Source organism: Calonectris borealis, chromosome 4 (assembly GCF_964195595.1).
Source record: "Calonectris borealis chromosome 4, bCalBor7.hap1.2, whole genome shotgun sequence".
Taxonomy (NCBI): domain Eukaryota; kingdom Metazoa; phylum Chordata; class Aves; order Procellariiformes; family Procellariidae; genus Calonectris; species Calonectris borealis.
The window spans coordinates 29,838,271-29,858,145 of NC_134315.1; the positions used below are offsets into that span (position 1 = coordinate 29,838,271).

The 19,875-nt window shown below is 40.2% G+C and overlaps 1 protein-coding gene across 2 annotated transcripts in view; it reads right to left on the minus strand.

The window, feature by feature from the left end:
- CORIN (corin, serine peptidase) overlaps positions 1 to 19,875 on the minus strand; it is a 159,122-nt gene that overhangs the window by 136,694 nt on the left and 2,553 nt on the right. For both annotated transcript variants that reach the window (XM_075150550.1, XM_075150551.1), the window contains exon 2: positions 2,947 to 3,091. In XM_075150550.1, the coding sequence (XP_075006651.1) occupies positions 2,947 to 3,091 (145 nt within the window). The remainder of the gene's footprint in view (positions 1 to 2,946; positions 3,092 to 19,875) is intronic.

Sequence of the window (19,875 nt, forward strand, 5' to 3'; positions counted from 1 at the left end):
AATTGTAAGATATCAGTAATTTTAGTCATGTATAATCTAGCCTTTTCTCCCCCCTCTTCAAATTTATATTGCTGAGTTAGGTCTTCATGGTCAAGGTCTTCCATGTTAGGTCTTCAACAGTCCAAAGCAAGCACCATTCCTAAGCCCTCCTGTCCTCTGATGTAACACAGGCAATCAACAAATTATTATGGTCATGCTCTAAAGGTTAGACTTCCTTCACAGCAACTGGTACCGCCTGTACTTCAATGAGTGAAACAACATTCATTCCTTACAAAATTTTCTTCTAGAGGTTGACAAGCATGCTGTACTCCTGGTAAGAGAGAGAAGAGTATGCAGAGCCAGAGTGTAAGTACTCTAAGAGAAATCAAAGCTAAACAACTCAGCTTGATATTTTCTTCTATGGACCATAAAAGTCTCTTGTATCTTTAGTCAAAACAATGTGTATCTCTACTGATAATTTGCTTTGTCCTTTCTTTGTACAGTTCTAATAAAATAACTTTTTCAAGGGCTTTGCATCTTGAATACTTTGATGGTAAATAATTTTTGAAAGGTTGATTAATGACATATTATGAACACAGGCCCCCATGACACGCCTCAAGTAGGATATTCTCTATTACTACAACATAACTGTACTGCTCTACCTGTCTCCTTCCACCCATACCAACTTTTCAGTTTCTTCAACATCAGAGCTTGCAATGATGTGCAGGCAACAAAACAGATGTAAGGAAAGTAAACAGGAAAGTTCTGAGACGCATGCACACTTTTCCATGTGTATATGCCTCATTTAATTAAAAAATATTACAGAAGGAAAAGAATAATTAACTACAAATTTACCACAGGAAACAAAATACTTTCTTGCAAAATATAAAAGGCCTAATTTTCTAATGAGTTTGTTACCAAAGTCAAATCAAAAAAGTTCATAACGTTCTAAATGATATACTGGAGCTCTCTATTTATGTTTTAAGCATCAGTGAAAGATACTAGAATGACAACCACAGAATTTAACTCCTCCATTTCATGAAAAAATAAGAACAGGATTTCCTATCTATGGAATAATTTGTGTTAACCAGTCAGGACTATCAGCTCATTTTTTACATTGTAAGTCATCATACCAATATTAGACTGTAACAGAATTCAGTTATTATTGATCTGCAATGAATATGAACTACTATTCTGGATACAGTGTATTCTCAATAAATAGAACAGCCTATATTATATTACACACACCTTAAAGATGCCCACAGAATTTTTCATTTAATTCCAATCCTCAGATATATTTGTTTCTAGGCTATCAATGCACATAAAATGAAAGCTCCTAACTGAGAGAGAAGAATACTAAATTACAATCATGCTAATTCAAAAGATGCTGAAGGGAGCTTTGCCAGTTTTAGACTTGGGTAATAACACCTAGCCTTATTCTTCACCCTACAGTAATTACATTGACTTAAGAGGAGATAGTCCTGATTTTTGCTACGTAAGTAGGATCGGAACAGGTCCCATTTCCCCAGAGGATTTCATACATTTTAATGAGTGTTCTGTCGATACATGCCTCAGAGGAGGAGATTGAGCTGACGTAAATACACCTGCTTTTCTGTCTGCTTTCTCACCAAAGAATGAAAATCTAGGGCAGAGGATATGAAGGATACAAATGGAATGCTAAACATAAGGAAAATAAGTTGAATGGCATCATATTTCCTAATTGCCAGACTTACTTGATCTTAATCCACTTCAGACTGTTCTTAGTTTAAAGATACATCCCAAGACTTACTTGTCAATCGTAACATTCATTAGCTTTGTTTTTTTTTACTTCCCTAACTTAAGCTAAATGAAAAGAACAGGCCTATGATGTCTTGTTGCAAATCCTTTACAGATTGAATTGAGAAAACAGATTTAAGTTGTCTTGATTTTGACAGTGCTGAAGGTGCTATTGAGATATGTTTAGCTTCTCCCTGTGCTTGCTAACTGTTTGATTGAACGATGTGTATTGAAGTTGGGGGTTTGAAATAGGAAAATAGATTTATATCTATATACCTCACACATTACCCCACTTGTTACAGAAGTGCTTCTGAAGTACTTAAGGAAGCTCAACTAGAAAATATTCTCATTAACAAAAAAAAAGAAGTAAAAATCCCAGAAACCCTCAGCACTAAAAGCAGATTATTTTTTTACTTTTTTTTTCCCCCTGAAAAAGTAATGCTTTAACGTAGCATTACTGTCTCTCTCATGTTGTAGTTGAAGCAATTTAATGATAAGATATGTCAGCTTCTCTGAAGGTAACAAAGGAAGGCTTTTTAAAAAAATTTTGCTAATAAATTATTATCTTTTAATTCTGCAACAGACACAGAGTTAGTTAACAGACTAAGCCATTATGAAATCTAATATACCTGGAACAAGTTCCCACAAAACATACTTGGGGTTCTGCATTGATACATATTTCATATTTAGAAGAAATGAACGTATTTTTCCTTAGTTAAACAGTAATATTTTGTAGGCTTTCAGAAAGATTTGTGGCTATTTATAAACTAACTTTCACCTGAAAATAAAAACCAGATTTGCACATCAATGTGACATAAAGGGATAAATATTCCATTCTACCGACAGTGATCTAAAGTTCTAACATAAATATCCTTTAGTACTTGTAAAATGACTGCTGAAAACCATCTACATACTACATGCTCAAGCTAGCGTGCTCCTCAAAAATCTACTCTGAGAAATTCAGAAAAGGTTTCCTCTTCGATTTTTAAATACATTTTAAATACATAAATCTAAATAGCATATTTATTTCTCTGCAACAAACATTATTAAGTCAGTAGGTAGATTAGTTTGTTAGGTAGATATGCTAAGATACATCTTTAATGTCCACAATTACATTAGCACTTTGAGAATGCAGTCTCAGTTTTAGTCTCCTTAATTAAAAATGTGTCAATTTACTCCATTAGCACTCACCTACAAAGGTAAGCAAGATCACCAACAAAAGGATAAGGGCACAGATGCATGGAATCAGTATTAGGAGCAAAAGTCGAAGGAATTTGGCAGAAGCCAGTTTCTGAGAGCAACCATTCCCCATATTATCCTCATCTGTTCCTAAGACCTGAAAAACAAAAGAGCACAGTTTTATCATTCTGGTGTCAATTAGTATCGCCTATGTTTTCAACAGCAGTCCTCCCCATTACACAGAACAGCTATATGATTTAAATATATGCTCTAAATGGCTTTTAGATTCTTAATGAAAAGTTGTATCTAAGCTTTCTTTTTGGTGGACAGCCTAGTGTAATCTATATAATTTAGTTTAGTCAACTCATCCACAGACTTACAGCTTCATTGAAATTTCTAAACATTTCTGATGAACTAGAAGTTGGATAGGCATTTCATCTGAAAAAATGTAAAATACATAATAAATTTAAGCAATAAAGCTAAATACAGCTTATTTTATAATTAAAAATAATCCGTTACTAATTATTCAAGAGCTCCATGTTTTTACGTTTCTTTCATTAAGGAATCAAGCAACTATTATAATCTTTGTTTTAAGTGACAATAGAAGTGATAAGGACTGTTCCACTTATTATGCATAATAATGCTGTCTCGTTTTTTAAGTACTTTACGAAATTATAACTTATCACAGTATTCTGTAGAGTTTGCAACTAATATTTTTTGTTCTATAAATGGAATATAGAAGAATGGAGAAAAATTATTTTCTGAATTCAATTGAGCTGCACAAGGTACAAAAATTCAAACCTTTGCAAAAGCCTGAACATGTATTTAATATATATATTTTTAAACATAACTCCATTAAGACGATGATCTCATATACTGGAAAAATGTCATACTTTTTAAACAGAAACAAAAACAAAATTCCAAATGAATATTTAATAGCAAGATTGAAACTGTTGTTATGAAGTTAATACATCTTTATATATTTATATATTATAAAAATAATTACAATTTTCCCTATGGTAAGGTGAAATTGGATGTCAGGATTATTAACTCTAGTCAATGTCTTCCCAAAGGATGACTAATAGTTTATCTTCTTTGTCAGAAAGATCAATCATGAAGTTGGTCATGAGAGGACACAAGACTGTAAATGCACCCATTACCCTGACAGCCTGTCCCCAAACAACCTCAAGAGACTGAGGTCTACAACATATATATTATTAGTCTTGTAAATGCCAGTCTCTGTGGGTTATCCCTTTGGCTGGCTCTGCTGTAAGTACCTTTCTGTGAAGAACAGGTTACCTTATTTCTTAAGGAATTGCTGCACAGAGACTAGATTTATACCCCCCCAACCTCACTGCCCATTTCACTGCCTTGACTGAGAAGACTGTAGGCATAAGTGGGATTTACAGCATAATTTTCCATCATTCTGCAATGTCTCCTGTTCCAGTATGGCACGAAGACTATTTGTAAGGAAACTTTCCTTGCTGATAACATTAGAATTATCATCTATTTCTGATACCCCTGGTTACTAGACACTGCAGACACTGTACAGACAGCAGAAATTAAGAAAACTGTATTTGTGCAATTGTATGTACCTTTTCTGATACTGCTAAGCATCACATGTTATCTGACCTCCTTGATATCCATCCAGTGCTGTGTCCCATATGACTTTTTTTGCAACTTTCACTGTTCAAAGTAAAGACCAGGTAACACCGAAAATGCATACGGTACCAGTATGGTATGAGGTGCTAGCAGTATCTCACTTGATAATCTTCTTCCTATTCCAGTGATTCAATCTCAACACCGTCCTACTACTGAGCTTATCTAGCAAGCAGGGTGTAAGTTGAATGGTCAACTTAAAGATGGTGGAGTTATCTGAACATCTGAAACGGCCAGCTCAGAGTGAGAATTATAAGAGTGATAGCTCTGTCTATTGAAAAGGTACAGCCTGGGTGAGTTGAGAAGATCTGTAATCTGATCATCACCATTTCCCACAACAAGAGAAAAATAAAGAATGTTGGAGAGAGTTAATTGGTTGTCAGAAGTTTTTTTCTTAATCAACAACTTATTTAGAAGTTGCAAATGCTGCAATCCAAGATTTCAGGATATCTCAGCTAAAGTACTGCCCCTTCCCGCAAGTAAGACTTCAAATATCCAGGCACAGATAAAGATAAGGATTTAGATGACTTTTAGGAACCTAAATCCAAGTGACATTTAGACAATCCCTCCTTGACTATGTAACTTCCTGCAGTCCACACTTGCCTACATTTTCATATTAAAGTCTTCAAAGTCTGCCTGAAGTTTTGCTTCTGGCCATGCTGGAATACAGCAGCTTAGCAGCTACTCATGGCAGGCTTCCCTGAATTCCATAACCTTGGTTTGCACGGCCTATATTAGGCCCCCTTGGGAAGTCTGAGCACAGGTAATAGAGCTCTGTTATGAATACAGATCTCCCAAAACACAGCTGCCATAACTACTTTTGAAAGCACAGCCAAAAAAAAAAGAGAAAAATGGCATAAAATTGCCCTTTCTAACAGTGCAGTGGTTACAGTGCTCCCGCAGGAAATGGGACTGTTGAGTTCAATTCCCTTTTCAGCCTGAAGCAGTTAAAAATTAGTTCTACAACTCAGTAGAGTATCACAACCACCTGAACATAGACTCCTCCTGAATCAGAGCACACTATCCCTTGAAGTCACGATATTCTGTAAAAAAGAACACAGTTCTGCTTGGCCAGATAATAGGGAGCAGGACCATCACTACACAGCCCAGTGATTAGGGCACTCGGGAGCTGACTCTTAGTTTCTTCAAGACAAACATATGTAAGATCCAGCTCATTTTCCTAAAGGAATGACTCCCAATCAAGCTGCACTTCTTGCAGGCAAAAGTGCCCAACTCTACCCAGTGTAATACAAGGTAAATGCTGACCCATGCCTCCACAAAGGGTTTGTCTTAGGAGTAAAAAACTTACGTTATCAATAAACAACAAAATCATATTCTCAAAGAATTGAGAAAACACACAGAAATAGTATTCATCATCAATGTTTTTGACTCTTCTTGTGAGGAGGAGATGATCTTGAATATTTTGGAGGTACATGAGATCTTAATCATCCCAAGCACAAGTGTACAACTGAGAGCAGAGATATCACCACTGTTGTACAAATGCCTCAGAGTTAACCTACGAGAAACATTAAATGTGTGCCAATGAAAACAGTGAGCTTCTTACGTTCCTCTGTTTCTGTGAGAATTTTTTTCTAAAGTCTATTGGCATTGTGGATACTAGCTACTTTAGGCAAATGTTCACACTAAAGGAGAACCTCGAACATTTTCTTTCATGTCAACTCCTGAAAGCAAAAGTAAACCTCAGTCTTTGCATTGACAACTTACTACCACAGATTTTAAAAGGGACTGTTGTATCCAAATTTGCTTTCAGTGACTGCTCAAGAAAAGAATGTTGGATTGTGAAAGACATGCTTCTCTAAACATCACAAATTGCTAGTTTTGTATAATAGCAAAGTAAATATTTATAGGCAACCACACAGCATGTTGTATTTTTGCCTTCTACAGGAAAAGACCTCAGGAAAAACACTAAACCTATTTAAAATCATCATCGGTGACTCAGCAAGTATAAACTTAATTTTTCCAGTTTTCCAATTTTGCCGGTTTTCCATCACTTGAACACCTACATGAGTTTTTTCCATCAATTTTTGTGGTAAATATGAAGTAAAACTAGAGATAGTTCTAATGGTTCCTATATAATCAATGAGAATTTAATAAAGTGTCCCATAGATAAACATAAATGCATTATACCTACTCTTCATGTATTCCCTGATACTGTTTCTTTCCCTCTTGCCACCAAATATTGCAATACACAAAGAATATATGCACCAGTTTTAAGTGCTCTAGTATGCCAATGGTATCTGCATAAACTTCAGACATGCTCTGTCCTCTCAATTCTAATAAATAATGGACTAGAGGCATAAATAATGGAATCTTCAGAGAAAAATGGGCCTGTAGAAGGAAATAGGGGTGCTAATGCTTATTCACTTGGCTCACTTTGAGCTTCCATGTTAGTGGCCAAGGTAAGAAACCAGTCTCCCTCAACTCTCTCTGTATTCAAGTTTCTCTGAATCATTCCCTAAGTTAGTGAGACTGAGGTACCTTGTAGATACATATTTATCTCCCTTTCCAAGGGAAGGGCATGAAGACTTAGAAGCACAATCCTTGAGGGTAGACTGAAAGAAATCAACCCTAAATGCTGGAGATTTTGGCATAAAAGAGATTTAGCACAGCACTGGACCAAAACATACTCTCAATACCTGAAGAATACTAGTGCAAGTTTCCTTCCTACCAATTGTTAGAAAACTCAATTCAAAAACGACTTCTTTGAATTAAATACTTTGTGCACCATAGTTAGGAAATGTCAGTGTTTGGTTTTTAAGCCAACAAGTCATTTGCTTTTAATACAATCAGGTTTTGTATTAAACAATATAGTCAGAACACAGGATGCTTAAAAACATCAGATAATTTCTTCTGACAGCTAAAAAATTCTGTCCTTAATGAAATGCCATTAACCACTGCTTACCTGAGTGCCATTCTTTTAGTAATGACTACAATAAAGGAAATACACCATGAAGTAACTCTGAGCTAATTTCAGCACAGATTTTTAAAAAAATCTTAGGCTTATCTAGGACTGCTGGATCAGACTACTCACAGTTGATTTTCTGAAACCACAGAGGCAGAAAAAAGTAAGATGGAAAAAAAAAATACAGTCCCATCTGACTACAGAAAGACTAAAAATTCATTGGACCAAAATTCACAGCTTATCTTCTGCAAGATGTGGGAAGAATTTGATCTCATGGGTGTCATTTCAATAACATGCCTGTCATATTAAAGCAGAGAAATTACAGATTACATTAAGATTTATGGGTGAAAAGCCTATGGTAGCATGCAGTTTTCCTTTCAGACACAAAAAGTGTCCAAGTTACTAGTCCATAAAACAGCCTGCATCATGATATAAGCACTTGACAAAAATATCTCCTGCTGTTGTCACCACAAACAGATGTTCTCCCAATAAAGAAATATCACAAGGGCTAACAGCCTACTGTCGGTATCTTCTATGCATGATGGGTCTCTACAAAGAAATGTAGAAGACAACTGTTGGATCAGAAGCATCAAAATACCTTGAGCAAGTCATACACCAAAGTATTATGTAGTGTTTATGCTGGAAAGAAGTGGAAAGAAATACTACCATAAAATGCAGAAAGACTGTCATTAGGGGGCAGTAAACAGGTGGCCTTGCAGAAGTCCTCATAATGCCATTGAAGAATCTGCTACCCAGCCAAGCAATAGTTCATGTATAGCCAGCCAAGCAACAGTTCATATGTTAGATTATGAAAACTATCTGCAGTTCTTTCCATATCCTTGATATTGTTTCTCTTCTAATGTTGAAGCAGTGCTCTGTTGTCAGCTCCTGTGATTTTATCAACTCTCATGATGCTGCTCTTAAAGCTCTAGATATTGGATTCACATGACCATACCACCCATTACAGCTTTCCTTTCCCTGCAAGGGAAGATGGTTCCCAGTTCTCATGGCTACAGAGCAAAAACTGAACATGTGAAGTGTCAATGTTTAAACACATAACAGCATATATAAAGAAATCTAAACATACTCATTCTTACAGCCTCTTTTGACCGACTCACAATATTCAAATGCCTGGGAGTGAGTAACAGAAGCTGCAAATGTTCTACATTTTTTATCAGTTCTGTCCTGTTCACATGAAAATTTGGGAGTCAGCAATGCACTTCTATTTGACTACTTTATCATCCAAAAAATATAACACCATGCTTTAATAGTCACTGTAACAAGTAGAACGTGTAAGACCAAAGGTACGTCCAAAGGTACAGGCAAAGTCATATGCTAAATACAGGAACAGGCAAAAAGTCGCTGGAAACAAGGTTTTGCATAATCTTTCATTTTCAGTGTTACAGGAATCGGAGAGCCAAACTGAAAGGGACCAACTGAAGAATGAATGGAAGGCAGCATAAGAAATTGGATACTAAGCAGTCTTTGTCTGCAAATACAAGTAACACTCAAATTCCAGTGTACATGAATTTAAGAACAACAGTGCCATAGTTATTCTGAAAGGAAATAGTGCAATTTAGGGAAAAAAACCTTTTCATACACCAAAGTATTATGTAGTGTTTATGCTGGAAAGAAGTGGAAAGAAATACTTTCCAGCATAAAAAGGCAGCAAAAAAAAAAAAAAACTTTTTGTACAGCAAGGCAGCAAACATCAGAAGCATGTTATTATCACATGAATTGTTATTTGCACAATGAAATGCACTAGTTTTCCCGACAGTTCAAGTTCACTGTAATCCTGTAACCTCTCCTAGGAATTTCCATATCCTCAGACAAATTACAAATTGCTGACATAATTCATTCAAAGTTCATTTTGATGACCAGACCTCCTTTCCTGTCCATGAAATAAAATACTCTGATTTACCCCTATTTTAACCACTGAAATATAAACATATTGAGTCATCATACCAATCTGAAATACACAGTATCCCAGTAAGGGAGATGTCATATAAAGCTGAGCACATCTTTCCAAAAGAAATATTGGGTTGGTGCTAGATGCCATGTCCAGCCAGTTTCTTTTGGCTAAAGCAGCAACCTGAAACACATTTAACCTTCCTGATTTACATTTTCACTTAAAGTGAGTGTAACTGTGTCAGTGATGTTTCTTCTGTGTACAGAAGACACAACGTGTAAAGTAAGGTGACTTTTTGCCTTTCAGACTACTATAGAGACCCATTGGCCGCTTCCTCTGTTCAGGTGACCTTTCAAGCTGTTATTAATCCAGCATGAGACACAGTGTGGTAAAAATCCAAACCGGGCATCACCACAAGACACCAATACAGACTAATGAATGTTGATGTGGTATTCTTTCCTTCATTTCTGTCGCACAAATTTGGGGTTCTTAACTCCTGACAAATAATTTCAGCAGTTTTGTGAGCCACTGAGACAACTTTGGAACTAAGAGATTGTGTAGATACGCATGAGAAGTTCAGAAGAGACAAGGTGACACTCAGGTATGTCTCCCCCAGCTCTGTGACAATGCAGTTCTGATGCTGCTCCAGCTTCAGTTTGAGACAGAGCCAGTGGTAAGTTTGCTGAGACAAAATCCAAACACAACTATGGTGTTCCACTTGTCTGTATGTTTGAGACCCTGCACTGCTGCCTGCCAAGCTAGATCTCCTTCGGAGTATGCCTACAGCGCTGTCCAAAGAGCAAGACTGCAGACCCCTCAGACATAACCCACCCTTACTTCGAACTTCCTAGCTGAGGTACGACCAGCTATCAGAGCCACCGACACACTAAGTTCCAAATCTGTTTTTATCCAGGATGACAGATCTGTGCTGCCAGTGGTGTTACCAGTGCCCAAGTTACTATCTTACAGCGTATGCTCAGTTTAAGAGAGCTAGCTCCTGGTGCAACAGCTCTCTCATAATTCATTCTTCCCTTTGGCTTTGAGGGAGGTGGAAATAAGTTGGTCACTCAGACATAAGCACTACAGCCAGAAGACTTGGAACTCTGAGGAGTTTATTCTTATTTCATCTAGTTCTTTTGGGAAAGGCTCCAGTGTTTTATCTTGGCAATGTAGTGATTACAAAGGCACTTTGAAAAGCATCTATTTGATACTGAAATAAATCTGAATAAATAATGTAATAATTGGTCTCCCTGAGAAGATTTGATTTAGAAATCAGAAAGTTATTCACATGCAAACTATTGACCTTGGTTCTCCAATACATGTGATCTATGCTTAACATCTCATGGAAAGAGGTGGAAGTGGAAAAGAAAGGATTTTCTTGGATTCCATGTATCTGGTGTAATACCAATAACTGCTCTCCATCTCATTTAAAATGAGAATTAGACACACCATTTAGCCAACATATAGGGTCAGTACTGATCACTCTTCAAAATTTGAATTAGAAGAGAGGGAAAAAAGGATATTTATCACTACTAGAAACAGTAGTATCACCTCTTCAATAGCAATATGTTTGAATCTCTTCCTTTTTCAAAACAAGTGCTGCTAAATAATGATTCCACTTTGGCATAAATGTTGTTTACATACTTACTTATATATTGTACATATTTATAATTATTTATAATTTCACTGATGTAAACTTGCAACTACAACAATGGATGCTTCCTGTATTTACAATGGAACTTTGCTGAATTTTCAGGAACATTCAGATTAAGAAATAGTTCAGCTGATGGCAAACTTACTACAATTCTAAGCTCTCTCTTCTTTATTACTAACAGCTGGTGGCAAAGATGTGTGATGTTGCCATGCCTCATAAGCTGAGCAAGATTTAGTAAACATATGGAAGATATCAAAGATTTTTCAAAAACTGAAGTGTCCAGGGAAGACATTCATGTTAAGAACTAGACTATGGTTAGCATTATCTGATATTTCTCAATACCAGAACATGAATATCCATTCAGCCTACCTCAGCAGGCAGTGGGAAATTGTTCTGGGGAAATTAATCTTTAATTAATGCAGAATTTATGCTTTGGGGATTATTAATTTTCTTTAAGTTTCTAGGGCTTGCACAAATTACTCATGAAAGTTTCAATAGTGCCATGCTGTTTTTCTGAACACACCCAGAGACCACTCTAATGCCTTCCTGACTACGCAGATGTTCACTGCATTGAGGTTTGCTAAGCAAGTACAGCAGCGATGGCAAGTCTCTGGCTATACATTGCTGAGAATCACAATTCAACAGGCAGAGGAGTAAGACAGCACTTGCTTCAGGTTCCTGTTTTGCTGGGAATTCAATAAGTAGATGCCTGCACAAGAGCCATTAGCACCAGAAAGCAAAATCGGAAACCATAAAAAAACTAGAAAAAAATCTTAGCAGCCTAATTTGTGACCATAAAAGGATTTTGAAAAAACATTTTGAGGGGGTGGAGGGATACAGTTAGAGGGAAACCTCCTCTTCAGAGCAGCTTTCAAGCCTGGAAAACTAGAAGGGACAAGAAGAAATCCTGCCTGCCCTGTGGCTCCCACTCAGTGTATCAATCACTGCCTGTGTAGAAGTCCCACCAGAAGCCCCATGCCACACAAAGCAACTCATAATTGGACATACTTTATTTTTCCTATTAATGCCTGATCAGTAGGTTTAGCCTTCTGAACTTGAAGGTGACCAGTACATCATATATGTGCCATGCGCATTCCTGATTATAGCTATTTAAAATCAGAAGCTTTCAATGACATGAATTGGATGCTAAACTGGAATGCAAGCTAAACAAATGGCAGGAATCTTCTTAGAAGCATTTGTCTCCTCATGTTTCATGCATTTCTTATTAATTTTTCTCTAAAATGTATAGATTATTCTTACACTATAAACATCTGCCTAGAAGAAATGAAAAATTTTGTATTTGAATGTGTAATGTTAACTTTACACTACTGACTTTTTTCTGAATTGTGAATAAAAAGATACTAACCCTTGGACCAAGGATAAAAGCAGCAGCAATATTAATCAAAGGAAAGGACATGGTTTAGCGTCAAAGCAAAGCTTCATCTGTTCAGCATAGCTGGATATTTATTTGTCCTCTTCCCAAAGATGAAAATGGACTTACACAATGTCTCACAGGTCAATAACCTACTACCTATAAAATTTAGAAATGACTCATTCATTTTTCAGTAGGATACCACTTTGTTCAGAAACATGTCATCTTTGAACATTTTGATTCAGTACGAGAAAATAAAGAAAGAGAAGGATATTTTTTGAAACTACCAGGACATCTGGACAGAAATAACTAAAGAGGTGAATAGAGATTAAACCTATTCATTTTTTTCAAAGTTATGAAACAACGAGCTGATACAGAAAACTCAAGATTAAGTGGATTAACAAGGCACTTACATTGGTGTATGCGTTTGACTATGACTTCAATATACTATCAAAGGTTTGTGGATCACATAAGGATTTGTAGGATAGAAACTTCCATCTAAGTCACTGAAACAATAACAACCTGGTGAATTATTTTTTCAAAAAAAAATCCTACTGTATTTATGGCTAGGACTGTTCAATTTAATTGTAATCCCTAGAACGGATGCCAGCTTTCCTCCCATTCACATCTTCTTTGGAAATCTCAAAAGTCACATAATCTTATCTATGATGAGGAAAAAGCAAATGGAAACCATCTGGGTTCTTAGCCCTTTCAGACCACTATCAACACTATTCCATATACTCTGCATAGAGAAAAGGACAATTGTCAATAAGTTCTAAACACATTCAATCATCGTTTCAGACTTCCTTTGCAGCCTTGTCTACATGCACTCAAGTTATTTAAACTTACACTTTTAAAATGGCTGAGCAGGGACAAACTGAAGTGTAAAAAAGGCATTTACTACTTAATTCTTTTATTACATGGTTGCTACAAATCAAATAGCAAGGGAGAAAAAAAAAAAGATAGCTACTTACTCTATAATTCCTGATATACTTTCAGATATATTATCCATTTGGACAATACTCGTACGTGCACAGAACTAGCATCTTTCAAATAATAAGCTGATTCTCAACAATGTCTGTCCCTCAACACTGTGTGATGGCAAAAATGCACAGGCTATTAGGGCAAGGTGGGCTCAGCTGTCTGCGTTTCTTCCTGAAAATGTGAAAATGCAGGAGGTTGGGGAAAGCCTGACATCTGTAGCATGTTCTGCTTCTATAATCTCCAGGTCCTACTGGTTCTGGGACAACTTTAACATAGGCAAAATAATCCACCCAGCAAAAGATTTGACATCGGAAGCAGGAGCAATGGAAGAAATCTCCGTGTCACACCACTGGCCCATGGAAGTCCAGAGCAGGCATAACTGTATATTACAGGTATATGCTGTATTATTACATGAATGCAGAGCTGCAGGTCTGAGAGACCTGGGATGGAAAGCTTCTCAATGATACCAGTCATTTTATTTCCAAGAGAATGCCCTGACTGCTTTCTGAAATTTAATGAGATGAACAATGCAAGGAGCACATAAGTGATTTCTTACTGCTTCATTCAGAGGCAGCAAGGGGAAAAAATGAGAGTCTCTTTTCCTAGGAAATGCTTCCTGAGTCTGAGACGCTCTTAGGTAACTTTCAGTAATATTGGAGTGACAGTATAGGCTATCTTGAAACTAGGAGTTCTTTGAGGTGACGAGCAATGGCAATTGCTCTGCGCAATTACTACTACTGTTAAATCACTGTCAAGTTAAATCTCTCTGGTATCAAACAGATCGGACGTGAAAGATTCTAGCACATTAGTTTTTAAAACACTAGGTTCTATATATGGCAGAACTGAGTGTTACAGGTTTGAGGAAGAGCAGCAGAGACAGACAGACTTTGGCAATCACTGACCAGCCAGTCCCAAAGCACAAGCACCATCCACTGAACTCTCTCTGAACTACGACACATGAATTGGAATAGATGCAGTCTGATGCAGTCCCAAAGAAGGAAACTCATGTCTGCCTTCACTTCCTTTCCCCTAAGGACTGGGTGAAGGTGACTTAAATGTTCAATATAGAAAATGCTTCTTTTGCAAGAAAAAGTGAGCCTTGGAATTCAGGAGGAACAGTAGCTTACAGGAGTACCTGCAATGATGCAACTTAACAGTTGTCTTTCCCACAGGTTTACAGGAGCTGTGCCCCATGGATTATTCTATGAGGAAAAGTTTTTAAAACTGCCTCAGTTTCTGTGTCTCCTCTGAAAAAAAGCAATAGGTATTGATTTAGCACATATGCAAAGGCTGGGGTCCCACAGAATGCATACTGTTATGGGAAACATTCTTTGCAACGAGGGGCAGGGCTTGAATCATCAATGCATAAACTTCACCATTCCGAAGCACCTCCGGCAGTATCTGATTTTCAGCCTCTTTTCACTTTCTACAGGGCAACGTGCTAAAAACTATCTTATGCTGGCAACAACACTATCAAAAATATAAATTGTGTGGCACCCAAAGAAGCACATGCTGCAGGGGTTCCACTCTCATGACAGACAGGCACGGTGAAAAGGAACTGAAGGACAGCTGGATTCATTTCATCCCTTCATGATTTGGCGATCGGGGAAGAGAGACAGGGGAGCAGACAACCATGGAGGTAACACTGTCACTTTGGTCAGCTGTGAGCAAACATACTTTCCCAAGCTGATGCTATGATGAGGTGGCCACCACTTCTAGATAATTCTGCCCCTGATTACATGGACATCTGTACTAGGTGTAGGTGGCAAGCTGCTGGCAGTGGGGGGACTGCAGAGATCGCCTCCATGAGAAGAGACCAGGGCCTGGCCCATGCTGGACACGGCCAGTTCCAGCTGGCTCCGCACCACAGGACACAGCTGAGCCCATCAGCTAAGTTGGTGGTGCCTCTGTGAAAACATACTTAAGAAAGGACAAAAACCACCACACAGACAGAGGAGTGGAAAAAGAGTGAGAAACAGCAATGCAAACACCAAGGTCAGAGGAGAAGTAGGTGTTCCATGGTGAAGCAGATATTCCCAAAAGGACTGCAGCCTGTGGAGGATCCACACTGGAGCAGAGGAAGAGTGAGAAGGAAGAAGCAGCAGAGAAGAACCACAGCCCTCCCCTGTACCACTCATTGCCTCACTGAAGGGATTGAGTGCCACCTGCAGCGATAACAAGGGGGGAGGAGAGGAGTCTGGAGTGAAGCTGAGCCTGGGAATGGGGGAGGAGAGGTGTTTTCCCCAAGTGTTTTAATGCTTGCTTCTTTTTTTGTTTTTGTTTTACAATACCTGAATCAGTAATTAAATATTTATATTAATTAGCAATAAACTCATTTCCTCCAGTCAAATCTGTTTTGCCCACAACAGTAATTGGTAAGCGATCTCCCAGCCTGTATCTTGACCCACGAGCTTTCTCACTCTCGTTCTTCTACCTTCTCCCCTGTCCCGCAGGACAGAGGGGGGGTGAGCAAGCGGCTGTGCAGGTGCTTGGCTGCGAGCTGAGGCCACCCCACCACCACACCTAGAATAGGCCATGCTCCAGGGGGCACCGAGGGCCAGGAACTGCAACATGGATGCACAGAAGGAGAAGGCACGGCAGCAATCAGACAACACTTTCTGGTATCCGTCGCTGGCTCCAGATATTCAGATTTCACAGAAATAACAGCATATGCATAAATAAATAATTACAAGCATTGCTTTAAATTATAGTGGCTTGAAAGCACAGCTGAGGGGAATCTATTCCTTCAGGGGAGCAGTCTTCTGCCCAAGGTAGGCATGGGATGAAATCTAATTCGGACTTCAGACGTAGCAAGATTCTCATCTCTTTTTGAAACGGCAAGCTCTTGCTTGATTGTTGTCTCATTATTATTTTTACATTTAGGATATTAAACCATTATTCCTATTTCTTTCATGTTTGCTGCTTAGAAAAACAAGCAGAAATTAAAAATGTTACTTGGAAGGGAACTATCTGTTCCACAGCAGAACAGCAGAAATGAATTATGCTTCCATCTGACAGTTAAAAAAGGAGAAAAGAATTCACCATTAGGGTATTAAAGCACACATCGATCTGGATGCCGAGGGGAAGCGCTCAGCGCGAGAGGCGCAGCCAGGCGCGCGGGAGCCCTTCGCGCCAGCGACCGTGGTGCGAGGGGAGCCGCTAGCCTGAGGGGAGCGGGCAGCGCCAGGGCCGGTGCGGCACCGAGAGCCACTGGGCCTCGGCACTAGGACCTGCCGGGGGGGTTACCCGGCTGCTCTATTTTTACTATGGTATTTTTTGCATTCAGACTTTCCACTGCAGGCGGCCCAGGTCAGGGGATCCGCTCTGCCGGGGGAATCTTGACAGTCAGCCCAGCAAGAGTTATTTATAGAGGGGCGGGGGACAGAGGGAAGGGATGCGATCGGCATCGTATCCTTCTGTCGCTGGGCTGCGGACTGGGAGAGGCACCCACGAACGAGCCCCCCCGTCCCCAAACCTCAGCACAGCCAGGCAAGGCGGCTGTGGTGGGGAAACCCCAAGCGCCGTGGCATGCCGCGCCGCCCGCTCGGCTTGACCTGCGCTTGCCAGCCGGCCCCACGCCTCCGCTCACAGCCTGGGGAGAGGGGGCAGCCCGGGCCGGCCGGAGGACATAGAGGCGGCGAAGTGAGCCAAGGAGGCAAGCCACTTAGGCAAGGCCCAGGCGCTCTTCCTTCCCTCTTTTTCCCCCCACTTTTCCTCACACAACCTCTCAGAAAGTGAGGACCCACCTCACACACGTATTAACTCCCCCAGTTATAGATCCCAGAAAGTGGAGGGGGACTCTTACGCCCTGGCACCCAGACTGAGGCTCGGGACAGTTCCAGACGAAACTGCACACCCTCACATGACAAAAATCAACTGTGGAGTGTAACTAGGAGTTAAAAATACAGAAGCAATGAGGGTAGTCAGAAGCTGGAGCCTGTCTGACCACTGTCTTCAGAGGTTGTTCTGTGCGTGAAGACCTTTTCAAGGAGGATTTAAGCTTTCCTTGTCCTACTGTGATAATCCGTCACTTCACAAGAGGGTAGCATCCACCTTTCTCCCCTGGCGCTGGAGAACTGTACTTACCCAGCCTGCCATTTATGAGGTCCGTTTCATTTTGGTAGGGAAAGAAACTGAGACAGAGTAGAAACATCAGTATTTCACACTGTTATCAGGCTGCCCCCCTCAAGCCCTGCTGCTTAGCTGCTTCGTCCTGAAGGCATTTAAAAATCAGGAGGTGTCTGGCTGCCACATTTGAAGGGCCTAGGCTGCATGTGCAAGCCTGGAAGTGCCCTGTGGCCAGTGGCCTGGCACCCGCCCCTGCCAAACCCTGGCTGGCACTCAGAAACAAAGGCATTCACCTGGCCTTGTAAGCGCTTGCCAAGGATACCTGACATGCTGACAGGATTCGGCTCTTCCCATAGAACGTAGCGGTAGCCGCCATCTTTTAAAACCTGGCCACACCAGGAGATAGTGCCGTTGTGTTTAACTGCCTCACAGCACATGCTGTTTAGCCTGAAAGCAGATGATCTGGTATCCACAGCCTCCTGGTCCAGGCGGGATCAAAGCCACAGCTCCCACCTCTTATGGAAGTGCCTGTAGTGCTTATATTGTGCCTCCTGTATTGGGATGGCCTGAATCTGCTGGGCCTGTGTGGCAAGGACTCACAGAACCCAAACAGCCACTAGGCCACACCGATGGAAGCACTGTCTTCCCGCTTGTGTACAAAGGGCTTATTTAGAGTTCAGCATTTGTTGGGTAGAGCAATTGAGTAGTGGTGAGAGCAGGAGCCGCTGGGTTTCTTAGCCAGGTGTTATCATCCCAACATTCCCTTGCCTGTTCCACCTTCTCTTGGGAGGATCATTCACCTTCTGGTAAATGAGATTTCTCTCTGGGTGCTTATCCACCTCAGCTTCTGCATGCACTCCTCGCTTGGCCATGCAAGTAATGACAAGAAATTATGTGTCTGGCAATACATGGACTTAGTATAACGGCAAGACAGTAATGTTCCTCGAGGGAGCAGAGTGCTAAGACCTAAACATGTATATCAGCTTAGCAAAAAAAAAAAAAAAGAAAGCTCCTACATTCAAGTAAGCCTGCATTTTTAAACAATTACTGGCACTGTTAACAGTCCTGGCTTTCATTTGTATCTGCAGACATCAAGTAATACATAATTAACAGCTAAACAATAATACAGATATATTAAATTGCCCTGTGTGCATTGCACATTTTATAGAACACCTCCAATCGTGACACATTTCAAACCATCTTATACTTTTGCTTCACTGCACACTCAAACTATCTACCACAGGCACACAGTCGAGTGCCAGCAAAGATTTCTGGAGAGGAAGTGAATGCTTTCTTCGGTATTTTATAGTCCCAGCTCCAAAAGACCGAGGAAAACCAATGTTTTGTCCTGATGGTCCCATCAGATACTCACAGAGCACAAACAGATTCCTCTAATCTGGGCAAGTGAGCTGTGCTGCCTGGTTCACCACCCCGAGAGCCTTCTCAGGAAAATGAGTACTGATGGCTTCCTTAAAAATGCGTGCGGAGTGATGATTATATGCAAGGTTGAAGGGCCAGGCTTCCCCATGGGCAGAAAAACCCGGCTGTCGAGGTACCCCATAAATGGCTGATGGAGGGAGGGAAAAAAAAATCACAAGCATCTCCTTTCTAAAGAAGGTTTGGACATTATTCGGGATTCCCCTGTTCTCCGGAGAACCTTGTCCAAGACACTCAGGAGGTGTCACCAGCTTTTACAGAGACACATGAGCAGAGTGGTTCTATAATTCCTCGTATTATTCCTTCCTAGTTGTTTGATTACGTCAGTGATACACTAATCCAACGCTGTCTGTGTCACAGTACCAGAGAATCTTATAACAGAGATCTCCAACTCGGGCATCCATTACAAAAACAAAACTAAATAACTACAATTTAGTCCTGCTGACTAGTCCATCTTTTAGGAACGCAGGAAGGGTCTAAGTGACCATATGGAAAAATCCATTCCCGTATTTTTACTGCTGAAAGCTAAACCTTCCCAAGAGACCCCGTGAATGCATTAAAAACTCCAGATATTTGATTTCACTTAAGAGTTTCACCATCTCAGCCAGACTGCTAATAATTTAAAATAAAGGTTAATTAATTAATCGTCTGCCATGAAATGCATCCAAGGATTCTGCATTTTAAATCAAGCAGAACAACGATACTACTGAAGCATACTGCCGTATTTACAAACTTGTGAGACCCGCTGCTGTGCCATTTCGGTCGCATGCGGATCGGTGTGGCAGCGCGGGAAGCGCCGCCGACCTCCCTTCAGGTGCTACCGCACCGAGCTCAGAACTCCTCCCGGCGGGCGGGGAGAGGAGAGGAGAGGAGAGGAGAGGAGCCGCCCCCCCCGGCGGGGAGAGGAGAGGAGAACCGGCCCTCCCGCCGGGCGC